Source organism: Dermacentor variabilis, chromosome 6, assembly GCF_050947875.1.
Source record: "Dermacentor variabilis isolate Ectoservices chromosome 6, ASM5094787v1, whole genome shotgun sequence".
Taxonomy (NCBI): Eukaryota; Metazoa; Arthropoda; class Arachnida; order Ixodida; family Ixodidae; genus Dermacentor; species Dermacentor variabilis.
The window spans coordinates 110,854,589-110,874,861 of record NC_134573.1 but is presented as its reverse complement, the minus strand read 5'-3'; the positions used below and the strand labels follow the sequence as shown (position 1 = coordinate 110,874,861).

The window sequence follows — 20,273 nt, the reverse complement described above, 5'->3', positions numbered from 1 at the left end:
TCCGTCCATACATACAAGCAATATCAGCATTTCTATATTAGCCACCCCCATTACTGCAAAACAAACATACTCTATACTCCAGGCTCACAGATACAGAAGAATCTGTTCCGAATCTGCACAACTTGATAGAGACGCGGAGAGAGAGAGAAACTTTATTGCAATTGTAAAGATTTGAAGGAGGGGTGGTCGGAGCCTCTCAGTACAGGGCCCCACTGGCCTCTGCCGCCTGCCTGACCATTGAGCGCGCTTGCAGCTTAGATCGAGCACATATAGTGGGAGAAACCGATACCCAACAAGATCCGAACTTGGTCCTCACATACACAACCGGTGCTCCACGGTAGTGTCACGATAAAGCCATTTTGAACCGCCACTTTAACATCAGGGAACAGAGCATCCAACTCGCTACTATCTTGAAGCAGCCGCATCATGTGGTATACAGGGTGTCCCACATAACTTCAGTCAATAATTTCAAATTGAAAGCAGCGTCGCAAGCGAATTGAACCGAACGCATACTGTTCGCAATAACCAATAGTAACTCAGACAATTTTTTGTTTTCCCCATAACTCACTAATTAAGTTTAATTACCCAACTTTTTGATTATTGGCTGAGGACCCACAGTATGATACGCAGATGCGTAGAGCACCTTCAGAAACCACCGATCGAGTTCTTTCTTTTACGATACGTGTCACGTAGTCCTTCCTTCCGGGTTGCAAAGAAAGCCCGCGTAATATAAGAATAGGAAATAACTCGACCACCGATCGAGTTGTTTCCTTTACGATACGTCTCACGTAGTCCTTTTTACCGGGTTGCAACGAAAGCCCGCGAAACAGAGAAAAAGAAAGCCACGTGACGGAGCGCTTGCGCATCGGTATCGTGCTGCTCTCAAGCGTGCGTTTGGTGAACAAGGTCGGCTCCCATCAGATGAAGGCGAAAATGCATGCTGCTGGCCGAGCGCTGCCGAGGATATATAGAACGCCCTGCCGCTTCCTCGTCGCCAGTCACGATGTAGCCGACCTTGTTCACCGAACGCACGCTTGAGAGCAGCCAAATACCACTGCGCAAACGCTCCGTCACGTGGCTTTTTTCCTACTGCGCGGGCGTTCTGTGCAACCCGGAAAAAAGGGCTACGTGAGACGTATCGTAAAGGTAACAACTCGATCGGCGGTTTCTGAAGGTGCTCTATGGTGCTACACACACACACACATATATATATATATATATATATATATATATATATATATATATATATATATATATATATATATATATATATATATATATATATATATATATATATTAATTGCAACATTCTGTCAACCCTTTGACAGGGTTATTACAGGAGTGGGGTTCAGAAAGAAGAAATCAATGTAAGTACAACAGTAAGTGTGAATACAAATATTGACAACCATGCCAATAGAAAAAGAGAATAATTATGTAGAGAATACAAAAAAATACTATGACATCAGGCTGACGAGTACGTATTGAGCGAGTTATGCAACAGTTCAAGGAGATTATCAATTCGCTGTCCGACTACAAGTCGGTCATGAGCATTCCATTCCCGAATGCATCTAGGGAAAAAGGAATAATAGAATGTATTGTTGTTGCACGAATATTCTTGGAGTGTGAGATCATGTGTATGACGTAGGTGCCCTGTTTGTTTAGTTTCGAAGTATCTTGTGGTCGTCTATCTTAAAATAGTTGTGCAGTAGCTTATATAAGAACTTCAGGCGGTGAATTCTAGCTCGACTTTGCAGTGAGGGTAAACCTGCACGGCGTAGCAATTCTGTCGGGGAATGAAGGCGTCGATAGCGATTAAAAATAAATCTAATCGTCTTGTGCTTCAAATTTTCAAGCATGGTGATACGGCTACTGGTGAAAGGGTACCAGATTAGATTGGCATATTCTAGACTCGGTCGGTCAAGTGTGGTGTATGCTAAAAGCTTAGTGTCTCGATCAGCGTGCCACAGTGTCTGCATAAGAAAAAAAAATTTCATGGCTTTCGCGGTTATAGCTTCCGCGTGAACTGTTCAGCTGAGATCAGAAGTTATTATTATATCAAGATATTTGTACTGGCTTACATTTCGCAGCGTGACGTTATTAACACCATAAGGAAATGCTAAGCTTGTCTTCTTTTTTGTTATTGACATCGCAACTGTTTTGTCTAAATTGATCACCATTTGCGAGTTAGAGCACCAACTTACAACTTCATTCAAGGCAACGATCAGCTCAATTTGGTCAATGTAGCTTTTAGCCTCCTTATACAATACACAGTCGTTTACGAATAGCCTGATATTTGCGGTAATGCTGACTGCCAGGTCATCTATAAACAACAAAAACAGTATTGTTGCCAAGACGGATCCATGGGGCTCACCGGATGTGACATTCAATGTGGTAAAAATGTGCTCATGGCACTGCACAAATTGTTGACGGCCGGACAAATAAGCTTGATATCCATCGAGTCACTGGCCCATCCCCAAATTGGCGGACCAGCTGGAAAACGAGCTTTTCATGGAAAACCCGACCAAATGCTTTTGAGAAATCCACTAAAATTATGTGAATTTGGGAGTGTTCGCTAACACCTTGATCCAGGTCATGCATTTTCTCGACAAGTTGCGTTACGGTCCATAGGCCTCTCCGAAATCCTTGCTTGTTGACGTGTAGCAGATCATTGTCGTCGACAAGCTTTGTAATGTATGTGAGGACAATATGCTCGAGTACTTTACAGCTGGTAAACGTCAAGGAAATGGGCCTGTAACACACACACACACGCACTATATATATATATATATATATATATATATATATATATATATATATATATATATATATGTTGCAGGGTGTTTGAGCGAACACTTTCAATATGTTTTAAAGGCTGTCGGCAGCTATCACAATTCTAGTTCATAAGCTGGTCTACTCGAAGACGCGGACATTACTTGCACAAAAATTTGAAATGCATAATAGACTAATTAGCACAATATCACTAATGAACTTTGAACTGGTTACCGTATGGCCCGTATTGCAACTTACAAATTCTAGCCGAGTAGTTAGCGAGGAAAATTTATTTGGAACGAATTCTCAGGACGACGCCAGTTTCGATATATTAATTCCCGAACTTTGCGGAGAAAGACATTGGCGTTCCTGTTAATTTTACAAAGCGTCGTCTTGTGCATTGAACGCAACATCACGCAAAGTCAGATCAACGTTTACAAAGCAGCCCTACCTGTGACGAGCCACACGGTATATTCCTTCAGCCATTCGGCAAGCTGTCATGGCGGCTGTCTTGGACCGCCACTACATATTCGTGAAATTGCAGAGGCATTGCACGGGCTTCTGCACGCTACTGTTAACTTTCTTTTCGGAGCGCTAGGGTCGCAATGTAGCTGCCAAGGACCAGAAAAAAAAATTGCAGCTCCTCGTCACGTTTCGTCATCTTGACGAAAGCGCATAATTGCATTTGGAAAACTTCCGCTTCCCGGTACAAATGTTAAAACACGTGACTTCTCGACAGCCAATCAGAGAGTCAACACGGCGGATGATGGCGGCCGTGCAGCCGCCATGCGTGCCGGAAATAGAGCTCCAGGCGGTGTGAAGCTGGCTGGAAATGCGTATTTCTGCCAATCGCTGCGGTGGCTTAGCGGTTGTGGCGCTGCGCTAAGACCGAGGTCGCGGGTTCGATTGGCGGTTGCGACGGCTTCATTAAGATGGAGGCGAAATGAAATAAACGCCAGCTTACCGTGCATCGAGTTAAAGAACATGTTAACGAACCCCAGGAGGTAAAAATTAATCCTCAGGACCTCACTACGGCATGCCTCATAATCACATCGTGCTTTTGGCACGTAATAGCCCGGAATTTAATTTTGAGGTGTCTTTGTGTGACATAGTCAGGTGGAATGCTGCATTACATGACTTGCGTGAGTAACGCAGTGGTCCTTTTTATATGGCGAAGAGGGGCATACTGCTCTTCGCTGTTGTAGCTGTCAGTCATCGCGAAAGCAGGCAGAGATCTCTCCCATCATTTTCTCTTTGTCTCTGTGTGTGGATACGGTTCGGCATTCCCAAATTTTATGAATGGGTGCCCGCAATTTCACTCGATGAAGTCCTTCTCCATTGAAATATCAGAACGATTATCACATTTTTGCGCTTCTTATTAGGACACATCTCTCAGATTTGCTTATTCTCCCCCTCCGCCACTACCCCCTTCTTTTCTAGCCATGAAAAAGTAAAAAAAAAGTACTGACCTGTATGATAGATTCCATGGTACCGGTGAGAAATGCGATCGATATGGAGAGCAGGCCGTAGGCTGCGGCTGAAATTTCGGGGATTCAGTTAGCTGGCCGCGTCACAATCTAGGTGCTAAGTATAAGGTCCACGCTCACCCATCGCCTTCGTGAGTCGGAGCGCGGCGCCATCGCTGATGTTGACCCGGGGCCGAACGAAGTCGTCCCAAGTGACGGCTGCCAGGGCGTTGTAGCCCGACGAAAGTGTGCTGGGAGGAGAATTTGGGAAACTATACCGAGGAGCTTGTAAGAGGATCGTCGCGAGCAAGCTACATTGCATTTTAAGACAGAACTGCATAAAACACTACTTCCGCGCGCGCGCACGCGCACGCGCACGCACGCACGCGCACGCGCAGGCACGCACGCGCACGCGCACACACACACACACACACACACACACACACACACACACACACACACACACACACACACACACACACACACACACACACACACACACACACACACACACACACACACACACACACACACACACACACACACACACACACACACACACACACACACACACACACACACACACACACACACACACACACACACACACACACACGCTGAGAGAGAGAGGCAAGGAAAAGCAGATAGGTTAACCAAAGTTTCAGGACATAATGTCGGTTTTCCCGTTACCGTCCTAGGTCCGTCACGGACCAAATCCGCCTCTTCTTTGTTTGCCGCTCTTCTTATTTGTACAAGCCGCAAAATAACGTAAAATGCAAAGTCGGAATATTGATTACACAAGTATTGCTCTCAACACTTTTAACGCTAGCCTACTGTTAGTTTGAGCGAGCTTGCTGGATTTTCTCGCAGAGAATTCCTCGCGTATGTATTTCAGTCTCAGCAACTGATACTTCTCAGACAGCCACTCTATATAAACAACTTCTCACGTCCTTCGTCAGAACTGTTAAGGGAGTCTTTCTGTTTGCTGGATAATATTAGTGAAAATTCATTACCGACACTGCCTGTGCGTCCTCATCGACGCCCAGGTCATACAACCGCTTCGGCGCTCCCACGAAGGCTGCGTTGTTGGACCGCACCGTCAGCTTTTCACCGCGGCAGCCGTACAAACTCCAAGTTGGCCTATGACGTGTATACTTGAGCTTTTCGAGACGTTACGCTTTTCGAGATGTTGCGCTTTTCAAGGTTTTGCACTTTCTAAGAATGTCTTCGAAACAATTGTGGGAATAAATTGAAAATTCACTTGTCACAGCTACTAGATTTTGATTTTATCTTTTAAACAAAATTATCAAAATCAGTGCAATGGTTGCAGAGAAGAACTATATTCCCGCTCCCATGCATTTTGATGGGAGCTCCCGAGCTAAGATTTCCTCTTAAATAAAACAAGAAGATGTGTGAGTCTAAGAGCTTCTTCATTTTATAAATATATTTATTTTTCTAATTAAACAAACCAATATCTGGCAACTAAGGCGTTAACACTAAGATTTCCTATGAAATTATTGAAATTATTTTTGCCAAGATAGAGTTGTAATGGTTGCCAATGGCAGGCTGTGTGTGGGCACTTACCTTAGGGAACCGCTGAAGACAGAAGCGACGAGGAGGCCGCTGAGTCCCGGGTAGTTCCGCAGCAGGTCTTGCACAATGTACGGCATCAGCTGGAATCAAAACGTAAGGTCGAGTGAAAGGGATGAAAACGTACGGTCGGTTGGATGGCTAGGGACGTACTCGTATCACTCAGCTAACAATGATTCAGAGGGCAAATTAATACCGCGTCCGAACCACTCTATATGCACAAGGGCAGGACATTGAAACAATTCTTGGCCTTTTATTTTGGACCCGTACTCACAAGGCTCACAAAAGAATCTTTAAGCTAGTGGGGTTCGTAAAAGTAGCGACAGGGGGCTTACGAATAGGGATTTCAAACACATTGTTAGCGGAGGCGGCCAGCCAATGACACACACTTGTTAAGAAAGAAAAAAAAAATATCGTAAATTCCCTCTCGTTTGCGTTGTTTCAACCCAACACCTGCGGATGGCCTGTCTAGGCTACCACGGCGGCGCGCTAGAGAATGATGGAAGGCAAAGAAAAAAATCAAGGTGAATCTTACGGGAATCGTTGTGGTCACCCATCGCTGAGTTTTCGTAAAACAAAGGGTGTGCCTGCCTGACCTGATCGGCTTTGTCAATGTCTCCAGTGAGCCTCGGGTCGCAGTCCCGGTACACGGCGTAGATGGTTAGCCCCGAGAGTACGGACAGCAGCAGGGTCAAGGCCACGCCGGGGATATTGAGCAGCAGCGCCCTAGCGTGGCGAATAGAATCTCAACTTGAGAACATCAGTGACACTCGTCCTTCACAACAAGTCGGGTATTGAGGAATACAAAAATTACAGGGTCTCTTAAGATCTCTCTTAAGAGGTGAACGGCGAAAGCATACTCTTCTTCCTCTTATCATACACCTCTTTTTCTTTGCCTCTTCTCTTTATCTTCTTTCTTTTAGTCATTACTGCTCAGTACTAAGCATTTTTAGTAATTTAACTGTGCTCATTACAAGCCGTCGGTAGACATGTAGGTCATATAGTCATTAGTAGTCATTACAAGTAATCTCAGTCATTATTAGTAACTGCTGGTCATTACTAAGTACTTTTAGTCATTTCTAATGAATTGCAGTCATTACAAGCTTTCGTTATACATATTGGTCGTTTCGTAGTGATTACTAGTCATTAAATATCATTTCAGTCATTATTAGTCATTACTGCTCACTACTAAGCATTTTTAGTCATTTCTAATCAATTGTGGTCATTACAAGCCGTAGTTAGATATGTTCGTCATTTCGGAGTCATTAGTAGTCATTATTAGTCATTACTAGTCATTAACAAGTACCAATCTCTATTATAACGTTATAATTCACTAATTGTGACTATCAATCATTTTCCATTCTTTAATCTGTCTTCATATGGCGTGATGACGCTTCGGCGGACACTCCGGTGGTCAGGTCTATAGACACAAACTTCACCATGAGCCTATAAAGGCTTCCGCCTTAAAAACGTAGCAGTGTCGCCCAAAAGGCGAAGCATCGATTGCGATAACAAATTAGTAGACAGCTATACGAAGTAAGGATAGTAGTTTTATCGGCCGTATAAACTTGTCTACATTCGCCTGCTAACTAAATCAACAAGCATGGTGTCACGCGCGCATAAGCAAACGAACACATATCGCTCGATGACCGCGCATACTCGCTGTCAAAACGCTGGGGTGATGAAGTGCGGCAGCAGCAGCGAGCGAATCGACCTTCGTGCTGCCTTTCGCTTCGACGCGAACTAAGCGGCGAGAACACAGCGGTTACAATGCTATCGGCACTCGGTGCGCTTTATCCCCATCGCAGTTTGTTTTCAAGATAGGGCCCCGCGGCCGGACCATGCGCAGCCTCCGCCGGAGTAGAACTCATGAGTGCCGGCATGTGCTAGTGTTGCATATGAAAGTGTACACCTGTAGTGTCAGTTGGCTACGGTAAAGTCTATTGGGAATTTACAGCACATCGAAACTGGCTGGCGGAAACGCGGAACACGGTGACTTCGTTCGACAACGCCGCCACTCTACACAGGTTGTATTAACTTGCGCGTTTCAGTTACAGGTGGGTATCATGCTTTTCGGTTATTGTTTTCATTGGCCGGGGATGCTAACTTATCTCCTAGTAGGAACGACGTTTTGTTAACTATAGTGCTTCAGAACGATATTAAAAAACACAAAACATAAGAAGGAAGAAAGAACTAGGGCACGTTTTTACTAACCTGCGTGCTCGTTTGAGCGACCTCATGCTGGAGTAGCGTTGCACCTGCGTCTGGCTGGCGCAGTAGGCGGCCATCCAACCGATGGTCCAGCCGAGTAAGACGTTCCATGTGGTGTACGTGTCGTAAAGGCTGGGGCTGAAGCTGCGAAGATACGGTGAGACGACAGCCTATCATAGGGGGCACTGCGCTGAGCGGTGACTTTTTCTAGCGCAACAAGAGTCTGACATCTAAATCTATCGCCCATTGTGAAAGCCGCAGGCGGAAGCAAAGTTCTCATACACTGAGAATGCCCACGCCACCTGTTCAGAGGCGCGCAACCACGGAAATAAGGTGTCTCGTAAAGCGTATACACCACCATTCCGTGGTCAGCAGGGGAACGCCTCGGGCTTTGCTGCAAATTTAAGTACCGTAGTCGCTGAGCCAACGTGGAGGGATGGGAGATAGAGGCCTGACGCCTCTATCTTGGCTCTATCTTGGCACCGATGGCCATCCACGTCTGTTGGCAGTATGAACCTCGGGCTAGTAAACCTCTGCTACGTTTTAGCTCCTCTCACTCTAAGCTAGTTAAACACAGCATTGCTAACATGTGCCTGCTGAATGCTTTTAAGAACTCCTGTCCACATCGAGCTGCGACGAGTTTTCTTAAGCAGACTGACCGACTGGAAGAGGCACGCTACCCGCAACGTGTTTTAGTGTCCGTAGCGGAAACAATCCTGAAGAAGTCGCGAACTCGCCAACCGGACCAGGGGTCACCCGGGGAAAAAGAAAAGGTAGCTGTCATAACCTATACATACACCGCATGTCGTATAATTTGAAAAAGATTACAAAGCGAGCTAACGTAAATGTCGTGTTTTCTGCCCCGTGCAAGCTCTCTAAGCTCTGCAGAATGACTAACCCTTTTTCCCGCAAGGAACCGGCCTTTGTCACAAAACACGATAACAAATACGTAGATTGTCAAGCAGGAGTTGTTTATGAGATTCATTTAGATTGTGGTAGAAAGTACGTCGGCCAAACAGAGCAGTGCCTGAATGACAGACTGGGGCAACACAATAACAAAGTCAACAATGAGAGGGAGGGCCACCTGGCAATTCATTGTCGAAATTGCAAATGTAAGTCAGACTTCCACGCCTGCGCTGTGGTTGCCAGAAGCCATGACAAATGGGTTCGATTAATAATTGAGGCCAAAAGGATCATTGAAGCAGGTGATAACCACCTAAGTGTTGCATCCACATCACTATCACGCAAAGAACTGCTTTACCTGAACGCGAATGCGCGCTGAGTGACTGTGATTGCACTCCTAGTATAAATCAGTGGCGTTTTCTGCTGATTAAACATTGTTGGAAGTGGCGCCCTGCGTGCGTGCGTGTGTGTGTGTGCGCGTGTGCGTGTGTGTGTGTGTGTGTGTGTGTGTGCGTGCGTGCGTGCGTGCGTGTGTGTGTGTTCCTTCTTTGTCCACCGTCGGTTTAGCGCCTTCACTTCAGATCATGCTTAACCACCACGCCCAACTATCCATCCTAACGTCATATAGTTTCTATGACGTTGTTTGGGATCCTGGCTTATAATGAAGAGGGTCTATTTTATTGCAGGGAAGCCACTTTTTTGGCAAGGTGGTCATCAGCTCTGAAGTCTTGGCGACTCGTAGGATTACAGAATGTGCCACACACTTCGCATAATTAAACTCTGGTTGTCAAATTGCTTTCCGTCTTGAGTACCAAAACAGCGCAGTGTGCCAAGTTAAAACTGCACCTGTGCCAACTGTTGGTGTGCGGAGCTGGTCTAAAATCGCTTCCAAGCGAATGAATTTGCCAGGTAGAGACAACAATTCTTAATGTTCCTTCTGCGCTACAGTTTCTGAACGCAGCGGGCACCTATACTTGCATAATATTTGACATAGCCCGACGGAGATGCCCAAGTTTCCGATGGCCATTCACGTCTACCTGATAGACTGTGGTGAGCAGGAGAGAAATAAACGCACCTATCTGTCCACTTTCGCTAGCTAGAAATCTGATACTGTATAGTGTAATCCGAAACATCCTATCTGAGTGTTCGGTGTATCTTCTATCAACGAATAAAGGCATCACAAAAACTGATAAATATCTGGCAATATGATCCGTAGCCTGAATGTTTAAGGCGTGACACGCTTTTGATTGACGAATTTGCAAAAAAAAAAGAATGCTTTATGATTACTTAGTTTGCAACACCGTGTCCCTTTGAACGATATGTATAACAACGCACAACACGTTCTCACGTGCTTCCGCCCTTGAAGACCGTTTATTTGAGGACGATGTGTAAGACAGAGAAATTCCACGCAATGGATGGGTGGGAACAACGTTATTGAGAATCCGGCAAAGTTTAACGACCAGTGTTCAGGTCTCCCACGAGGGGACTTCAAGGCCACACAGCACGAGCAGACTGGCAACAAGAATTTATTTGAAAAACCGATGGTTGTTGTTAGCCTGCTCTCGCTTTCTCTGACTTTGCCCCGTTGTATGTACCAACAGGCTTAGTTTACAACCTTTGTGAGAATAGTGCTGAGAGTAAATATTCCAAAAGCTGCGAGAACCTTTTTCGTTGTGATTCACTAATACTTGCGTTCTTTGAGGCCTGCGCGTCTTCTGGCTGATTTCGTCTGACGTGGTCATCCCTTTTCCGACATTTCGACATCGCCAGGTTCATAAATCACTGGAGAAGAGGATCACTGAACACTGACACGTAGGGACAGGAGGACACTGAACTTTACGAGACGATTGTTGCAATCGCGCTGTGAAGGTTTAGACGCGTACACATTGGGACGCTTGCACGTTATGGCGTTATACAGTCACTGCATAATTGTTGTAAGTATAGTAGGCAGGATTGTTGCTCCGGCAGGCTTTTCCTGAAAGGTTGCGGTGGGGACGGCGTTATCTCCGCACACGTGCTCGTGATGGCCAACGCACGTGAGAGCAAAAAAAAAAGAAAGAGAGAAGCAGTTGTCCAGTGAAGTGTGGGAGCCCGAATGCAAACAGCTCTCGCGCGCGGCTTGTGTTGGGAAGTTACGATGGCGTTTTCGCAGTTCCGCGATAGCGGGCGTCGTTGACTGTGCGTGCAGTGCTTGTTCGGTTCTAGAATTTTTGGCAGAATGAAACGCGCTCTCGTCATCTCGAGAAGGATAACAATAATTGCCTCAGAGATTACAACCCTTCTTCCGCTTTTTCGTAGAACTGTGCCGGTGCTGATCTTTTTTTTTTCTTTCACCTGCCGTGGGTAAAAAGATAACGCTAATCAAGGCGACAGTGGTGTCGCTACTTTGGAGGGAAGCTGCAGGCTCAAGAAGCAGGACCGCGACTGGACACGAAAAGAAGCTGCCAGCTTTATGCTTGCTCACCCTCCCTACCTTTGCTTTTCTCTATTTAAGCTCCCTGCAAACCTCTGGAATTGTGGGTGATGCTTCTATTACAGGAGCGTAAACGCTGCGTCGATATCAACGGGAGCACCAGATTTATGTTGGATGACCCTCGTTTAGTTCACACTTGTGATGAAGTTGGTAAAATGCCGCGGGACCAATTCACAACGAATACTATGTGTCGGATAGAGCATGGGGAAGTTCGCATTGTCCCGCCTGCAGGAATCTTTACTTGAACACAGAACAAACGTTCCGCTTCATATTGGTGTATAGTGCGCAATCTGAAATTTGGCTATCATATAAGATTACATTCGCGTTCTCGAACGTTCTCTCACTCGACACTCATCCTTAACTTCCGAAAGAAGGGCATTGCCGCCCCTAGACGGGTACGGCTCCTGAGATGTGAGACATTTCCTGCGTTTTAGAGATAAAAGAAACACCATAGAAGAACACAGAAAAGACCCACCTTGGCGGCGTATTGACTTCGGTGTCGCGCCGCTAAGCCCGAAGGGCGCGGGATTGAATTCCGGCCGCGGCGGCCACATTTCGCTGGGGGCGAAATGCAAAAGTACCCGTGTACCGCGCATTACGTGCACAATGAAGAACCTTAGGCGGTCAAAATTTTTCTGGAGTTACCACTACGGCGTGTCTAATCGTATCTTGGTTTTGGCGCGTAAAACGCCAGAATTTTAGCATAGAAATACCGACAAGACAAACAGGAAGCCGTCTTTCTACTAGTTTTACCGCATTAAAAGCTACACAGTAAAACGGCGCTTGGCAACGTACTCAAATACTTCGAAACATTGCACATTCGTCAGACTACTTGTTAGACACGTGTGGCGCAAAACTCTTGGCACGGATAAACGGTACTCGTTGAGGTCATCGCTCAAATTTCGTAAACGGGTTCTCACAGAATCTCTCTGACGTTTTACCTTGAAAAAGAAGTTATTTTTACCGCGGTATCATATTTCCCGCCCTATGAGAAATTTCCCACTGACTCTGGACAATGACTCTGAACAATGTATATTATTGTAGTGAAATAAACTCAAATTTAAACAAGCAAGCAAGTCAGCAACGCAACGCAACACAACGCAACGCAAAGCAAAGTAAAGCAATAAAGGCTTTATATCTGAGGTTTACAAAAGAAATAATTCGTCAAGACATTGTAAACAATTTTTAATCTTTACTACAGACGGCCGCCCCCAAATTGAAATAGGCTACACTCAATCGTCTCTCTTAGATATCTGCTTGACTGACGTACCTCGATTTCAACTTGGGTAAGCTTTGAAAAATTTAATTTTATTGTCTATACACGGAAAGCGGGTTTTTTTTCTTCAGATAAATAAATTTAAGATCAAACAAACAACCTTTCCGCTGATTTAAAAACGTTTTGTAAAAAAATTTGTTCTTGTGGGAAGCAAAAGAAAATTCTACTGTGCGTGACCAGGGAAAATAAGGGAAATTGGGCCTCGATATGCGGGCAAAACAAACTTGAGAATCTGGCAACAATGTATGCAAACATTGCGCAGGAACGCGGCAAAGAAGTAAGGAGACGATGCGATGGTCTGCAACTTTAGAACTGACTAGCAGCGAAAGGCCGTGCCAGTGTGTCACCGCTCGGTAACGCGATCTTTCGGTTCTGTACCCTTCATTGCTATCAGGCGTCTCGTTGGCGAGCAGTTCAGTAAAGTTCCTAAGCTGAGACCGCTTTTTGATAATTGCATTAGCACGGTGAAATAGCTCGTGACATCAGTTTGACTATATGAAAGACTCCATAGAATTCCAACCCTCGTTTGTTTTATTTGATCCGTCACTGCAGCTGCAATTACCTTCGGTCCTCTTCCGGTAAGACGCTATACTACTGTGTCACTTAAAACTGGGGGCATTCTTCACAAATTCGCGAAACATTCAACTTCTTCGTTATCTGTTTTCAGTTGGGATCTCGCGCTGTATGTTCTAACAAGTGAAGTTTCGAAATGTACCAACGAGCTTAATTTTGAACCCTTCTACGTGTTCGTACTCCATCCTGACTGTAATGGCCGATCACCCCATATGCTGCGCCACTGAAACCGTGAAAAAAACATTGAGCACCTCCTCTGCTACTGCACGCGCTTCGACCTCCGACACCAATTTCTTCGAAGCGCGCTCAGCCAAATGGACGATCGACCCTTTAGAGCGGCAAATATTCTGGGTACATGGCCTCACCCATAATCAACCTAGAAAGCTATGCGCTTTCTAGTGAGTTTCGTAAGCTTAGCGGATCTGACTTATAGGCATTTTGCGCTCACTAATGTGCACGTGAACCCTGCCTCCTTACGCATTTGCCTTATTCTTCCTTTCAATCACTCATCGCCTTCCTTACGTGCAGGTTAGCCTGCACGTAAGAATCAGTATAAGTGAATCTCTACATTTTCTTGCTACCTATCTCTCTCTCTCTCTCTCTCTCTCGTGGGTGAAAAAAAATTCACATGAGACGCTACAGACACTGGGTAATGTAAAGGCTGCGTTTGTTTTGGTTACTTAAGCCTCCGTATCGGGTATACATGAACCACCAGGAGTAGAATATGGTGAATAACGCCTACTTTTACACCACAGATTACGGTGTGGTGGTGTGGTCGGGCGTGATGCGAACAAAGACGTCAGTAGGACGTAATGCGTAGTCAGTTTTATGGTGACATCAACAGTAAACGAATAAAGCTTCGCCATCAGAACTGTCCTTTAAGTTGCTTCTGAATCTAGACGCGTGAAAGACGTCATACGCCGTCTTCAGCGCAATCGCGACGTGAAGCGTGTTTTTTCTTTATTGCCATAGCAATGTTTGATACGCGACTTATCGCGGGACACTGGAGCAGAGTTATTGCGCTTGAGACAAAGGCGGCACTCAATGAAGGGGCGTTATCTGCGTTTCCGGATGTCGGAGCAAATTCAGTGACGGCCTATCAGGGAATAAGGCTACTACGAGAAGACAAGTTCAGCAAGGCTCGAAAAAAAGAAAGAAAGAAGAATGCCGATCAAGTAAGATGAAATTTTTTGCGCCCGAGCTGCCGCAAAGCATGTCAATAGCAGTGGCTGAAGCACAGCTATATATGGTCAGAAGGATGTTAATAATAATATTTGGGGTTTTACGTGCCAAAACCACTTTCTGATTATGAGGCACGCCGTAGTGGAGGACTCCAGAAATTTTGGCCACCTGGGGTTCCTTAACCTGCACCTAAATCTAAGCACACGGGTGTTGTCGCCCCCCTCGATATGCGGCTGCCGTGGCCGGGATTCGATCCCGCGACCTCGTGCTCAGCAGCCCAACACCATAGCCACTGAGCAACCACGGCGGGTAGAAGGATGTTGCGTTCGTACCATGTCAAGCCCGCTTTATCCCGAAGAGGTGAGAATGTAGCGGCGCGACTGTCGCCTCTAAAAAGCAGGCGAACAAGACGGGCTCACGTGCAGGTAGCGCGAGACTAGGACACGCTAGCGCGCTCGATCGGAGCGGCCGTGGTGTCGGCCGCTCCCGAGATCCCGCTGCAACATGGCTGGCGGGCCTAAGTAAACCGTGGCTACGGTGGCTACATCTTCACGCCTCCTCCCACAACAACAGCACAACATCAAAAACAAAATGTACCATAGGGAGCGAGATTGAGCGCACGCCTTCCCTGGAACTTCGCCTATACAATTCCACGATGCACTCCCTTCGGCATTCCCCTCAATGTTGCCATGAACTGAAGTACAGTTGGAAAGCGCAGAGGCTGCTGTTTTCGTGGCGCCGACATGACCGCTGCGCATGCGCTCCGTGCCTGGTGAAGTCTGTCGCCGTTGCCGGAACTCCGTCTAGCTGCTTCACTATACGTTCGTGTCACAAATGTTGGCGCCGCATGCATCTAATTGCATAGCCAACATCGCTCTATATAATCTTCATCAATTGCAATTCGCATGCAATTTCTTGCTTTCTTGTTAAATTATGGGGTTTTATGTGCCAGAACCACGATATGCTATTATGAGGCACGCCGTACTGGGGAGTCCAGAATAATTTAGTCCACCTGGGGTTACTTAACGAGAACCGAAATATGAGTACTAGAGGGTTTTCGCATTTCGTTCCCATCGAAATGCAGCCGCCGTGGCCGGGATTCTTTCCCGCGACCTCGTGTTTAGTAGCCCGACACCATAGCCACTACGCAACCACGGAGGGTAATTCCTTGATTTTGTCGCAAAATGTGAGTTTTGTGTGGGTGCGTTTGTGGCAAACACGAATATTCATATATTGTGGTGGGTGTGTCATTTGCTTAATACGGTAAAAAAAAAAAGAAAAAAAAGAAGAAACTTACGTCATACTGAAGGTGGGCGCTGCAAATAAATGACGCCAAAAGAAAAGCTGTTCTTTGTGGTAACTGCCTTGAGATAGAGGGATGGTGGAGTGTACATTGGTGACCTTGTTTGAGTCTCTTAAGCTGTGAGAACATTATCTTATTTATGATCTATTTTCAGTTGGCGTCTCCCGCAGTAGGTGCTAGCCACTGAAGCAGCTCGATGGCAACTCTGTAGTTTCTGTCAACATTATATTCACTGCTAGTGCCACACGAAACAGATTCCATATGCTGCACATTTTTGGCAATAACAAACAAAATGACCTGAGCTGTCGCGGCATGGTCGGCGAACTGAAGTACACTGTAAAAACCAGCCGTCATTTCAACGGTAATGTTCTTTCGACAAACTATCGGCGTCACTCCGGCAAGACGTTTCTATCACCGTGAACAAGGAGAAAATGAGCGAGTCATAAATATTACACGAAAAAAATAAAAGAATAATGAATTGCTCTTGATAATACGGCGATTCGATTCGCTGCCGTGTATATAGTGGTGTATACGACTTACAAAATTGCGACCTTCCGTCGTTTTGACGGTCAAATGCTTGGAAATGCTCTGGAAAAAAAATCCGGAAAACGTTTTCCGTTATTCACTACAGCATTTCTTACAGTGTATGTAGCAGTTTGAGAGATTAGATTTAAGTTCACGATGTGAGAGCTCCGCAGGTCTTCTGCTAGCCACACGCCTGCCTTGCCACACTTCGGTGCTTCGCGCGGTATTCGCGTCATTAAACGCTGAAGATACGCCTGAGATACGTTGCACGTCGCTGCCCATTGAGGCCGGTAAGCGACTTGTGTAGCTGTTATTTATCGCAGATTATTCAAGGAGCTTAACGGGACATTATAGACCGATACATACGAAGCCCACACGCACGCATGCGCGAACGGGCGCACGCGCACGGACGTACACGCACCCGTCGTTCCTTCTTATACTTTGCCAAACATCTTCTGAATGGTAAACATTCACGGAATTATGGTTTAAACACCCGGAATCACACTTTAATGGCTGCACCAATGCTAAGGTCGAGTACATCGCAGCCAGCATTACGAAGGCGGATACTCGCCGCAATCGTTCAATATCGGACGAATGGAGTTTTTTTGCTGCTGAACACGAAGTTGCAGTTTCAATTCCCTGTTTCGTTGCTGTGGTGGCGTAGCCAAATAATGTTCCACAATGAAATTTAACTGCACGTTAGGTTACCCCAGGTTGTCAAAGTGGATCCATAGCCTGCGGCGTCTCCCACCTAAACTGTGGTTTTGCGACGCAAGACCTCATGAATCAACAAAAAATTCAACAAAAAGATATTGACCTTGCAAGAAAACAGCCCATTTTCCAAGAAACTAGCGCGCAGAGCGAGAAAGAAAAAACAATGTGTGCCAGCACAGATGCCGTGTTGCTTGCTTTCATCCCTTCTGTATGCCGAGGTATACTTCGTGCCACATACTTAAGCCGGGAAAGAATTGGCTCTCTAGGCGAGGGCTCTTCATTCTTTGAAAGGACTTACCCTAAAATCACGGGTGCTTTGAGACGTTAAGACGGAGCTTTCGGCCGAAAGGTAGCTCACCGATGGAAAATCGCGCGTGTAATGTCTTTGCATAAACTTTCATTTTCCTTGCCTCCATTATGTGTCTATTTAAAATAATATTTAACTGCTTGATCGATCGGGTTAAAAACTCAGGGGCCATGTAATAGGTCGCAGTACATAGACCCACCACGGTGCCTGAGCGGCTATGGTGTTGCGCTGCCAAATATACGAAGTCGCGGGATCGACTCCCGCCCACGGCGGCCGCATCTCGATGGAGGCTAAATGCAAAAAACGCCCATGTCCCGTGCATAGGGGGACACGTCAAAGATCCCCTGGTGGTCAAAATCAATCCGGAGTCGTCCCCCTCTACGGCGTGGCTAATAATCAAATCGTGGTGTTTGGCACGTAAAACTCGAGAATTTCAATTCAGCGTCGCAGTAGAGGTGCTCGGAATAATTTTGACCATTTGGGATTCCTTAACGTGCACCGAATCTAAGTGCACGAGCGTTCTTTTGCATTTCGCGCTTAGCGAAGTGCTGCTGCCAAGGCCGTGTATCGAACCCTCGACTTCGTGTCGAGCAGCACAATGTCAGGCACTGTGCAATAGCGGCGGTTGTTTCGTATAATAGAGAACAGTAAATTTCCCGTGTACTCTCCTTGGCTTCATTTTCTGTGGGCTTTCATATGGTTGCAACTAACGAAAGGAACAAACTGCTTGGTGCCTCTTATTTTTTCTCGTACCTCGACAACCCTACAGTCTTTTAGTATCTCTTACTTGAAGAAAATAAGCCGGCCTCCTTCGCCGGCGATGTGCCACATGTTGCCGATGCCTCCCAAGTGGTACATGCCCTGCGCGAATAAGAGAGAACAATCAGAACACTAGCACTTTGACAAAGCTTTGTGTCGTCGTGTGGTACGTCGCACACACTGTCGATATGAAAACCGTGCCCCGTTCGCGTTGTTCAATATTCAGCCCTCATTCTAACGGGAGTGCCGTCGTATCCTAAAGGATGGCCCTCTCCCGAAAGGTACCAAATCCTCTCATACTTTGGCGTGATTTTCTATTTCCGTTAGAGCACTAAGAATGGACCCACTGCCTAAAATTTAAGGTGACGGAAGTGGTTTCAATGACTGCTGGAATAAACCTGAGTGGAAGCAAAATATCATTAAGGTCGTATAGTGCGAAGGAAGACTTGGAGCGAGATAGTTTCCGACCACGCGGAATGAACAAAACAATTGCTTAGGCTTTTTCACACAGTATGGTTTTCCCCTGAGACTTTGCATGAATTTCATTGGAGAATGTTTGCTGCAGCTTAAGTAATAAATGGCACACAACTGAATCGTCATGGTTCCTAAAAATACCGAACTATAATTTCTGAAGTAAAAAGGTTCGACGAGCACATTGATTTCGCGTTTGTCCGGGCACTTTTGTCGAGGAATAGAATGATGCTTTTCTCTGCACACACTCGTCTCCGCATTACGCAGAGAATCGAGGTTCTGCATCGAGCCTAGAGTGTGGCTGCCACAAACTGGAAACAGGCTAGCGGCAGTGGTACTTATACAGTTATCCGCCCCAGTGCGCGCGATGTCTGTAAATTCATTTGGGCCGACGTATCTTGGGATGACACAGCGGCACTGCGAAACTCACCGATGCGATGACCATGATGTAGCCGACGTAAATGAGGATCATCTGAACCACGTCCGTCCACACGACCGCTTTGATACCTCCCTGCGTGAAATGTGACTGTCGTCATGTCCAATACTTTCACCGAAAACGCACGCACACGGATGCGTGTTTAGGACTTTTTTGTCATGCAACCGTAAAGAGTGCCCGTGTTTGCCTATTTCCAGTTCCACAACATGGTCTTCACCAAACAAAGAGAGGTATAAAGAAGAAATAAAACAGAAAGGAATGCGAATGAGGTTAGCCTCATTCTAGTCTAGCCTCATTCTAGAGACTGGCCCGATTCGCTACACGTCGACACTACGCTGTCCTCAGGTCTGATGAAATAACTAATGATCTCTGAAACAGGCGTGCTCTCATGCTAGAATGTTTCAGGGCACACGATACATATGTAGGTTACATCAAGACGTGCACATGAATCTGCACAAAAATAAACATATGCAAAGGCGTGATTGCAATACTTACTATGGCGGTGTAGAAAGTGCATACGACGCCGTTCAGGATAATGGAGGACCATACCGGTATGCCTGTCACTGCAAGACAAAACGATCTGCGTTTCTTTGTTCTAAAACTCATCGCATATCTCACACGCAAATAGTGCATAAAGAGGTGGAGCGCAGCGTGAAGTCACCCATGATATAAAACCGGTGTTTAGTCGAAAAAATAAACGAACATTGAGTGAGCCCTACCGTTGCTATGTACTGTTTGCCTAAAGAAAAAGAAGAACCGGCCATCACCCGTGATGCCAGCTTGTCCTACACGCTCATTTAAATAAAACAATCGGGCGAACAAGAGTGGTCTCAAGAGTGGTCTCACGTACAAAGGCACCGTTCGCCAACTCGTCATTGGCTGACTCACATGGTCGACATTGTCTTTGACGAGACATTTTTCATTGGATTGCTGTCCTCTCACTTAGTATGCCGGAGAAAAAAAAAAGGTTACCCTGCTTCGTAACTGCATAAATTCATGCCATTTCATGCTATAGCAATTCTCAAAATGCGTAACTCATGCCGCATTGCGCAGCTGACTGCATGCCAGTACTGCACATGCAGCGCAGTGTCAGTGCCCGTCTTCAAAGAACTTTCTCCCTCTCTTTCACATTTGTCGCCTTCTTTCAACCTATATAGCGGCACACTCTTGGCTTTCTTGAAATTATTTCTCGCGTCTTCTCCGTGGCTACAATGGGCGGTCCTACTGAATGGGCCAATGAGCAAATGAATGGACAAGTGGATGAGTTACTGGGCAGGTGATCGGTGAGTGAGTCAGTGAATTGAATGTATACAGG

General features: G+C 46.0%; 1 protein-coding gene across 1 annotated transcript in view; it reads right to left on the bottom strand.

Moving 5' to 3' along the window:
* The window catches only part of LOC142585018 (sodium-coupled monocarboxylate transporter 1-like), an 81,588-nt gene that overhangs the window by 28,282 nt on the left and 33,033 nt on the right, over positions 1–20,273 (bottom strand). The window contains exons 5-12 of the mRNA XM_075695452.1: positions 19,454–19,521; positions 18,953–19,033; positions 18,080–18,153; positions 8,040–8,180; positions 6,422–6,551; positions 5,820–5,908; positions 4,377–4,486; positions 4,239–4,306 (exon numbers count right to left, since the gene is read on the bottom strand). Coding sequence (XP_075551567.1) covers positions 4,239–4,306; positions 4,377–4,486; positions 5,820–5,908; positions 6,422–6,551; positions 8,040–8,180; positions 18,080–18,153; positions 18,953–19,033; positions 19,454–19,521 — 761 coding nt within the window. The remainder of the gene's footprint in view (positions 1–4,238; positions 4,307–4,376; positions 4,487–5,819; positions 5,909–6,421; positions 6,552–8,039; positions 8,181–18,079; positions 18,154–18,952; positions 19,034–19,453; positions 19,522–20,273) is intronic.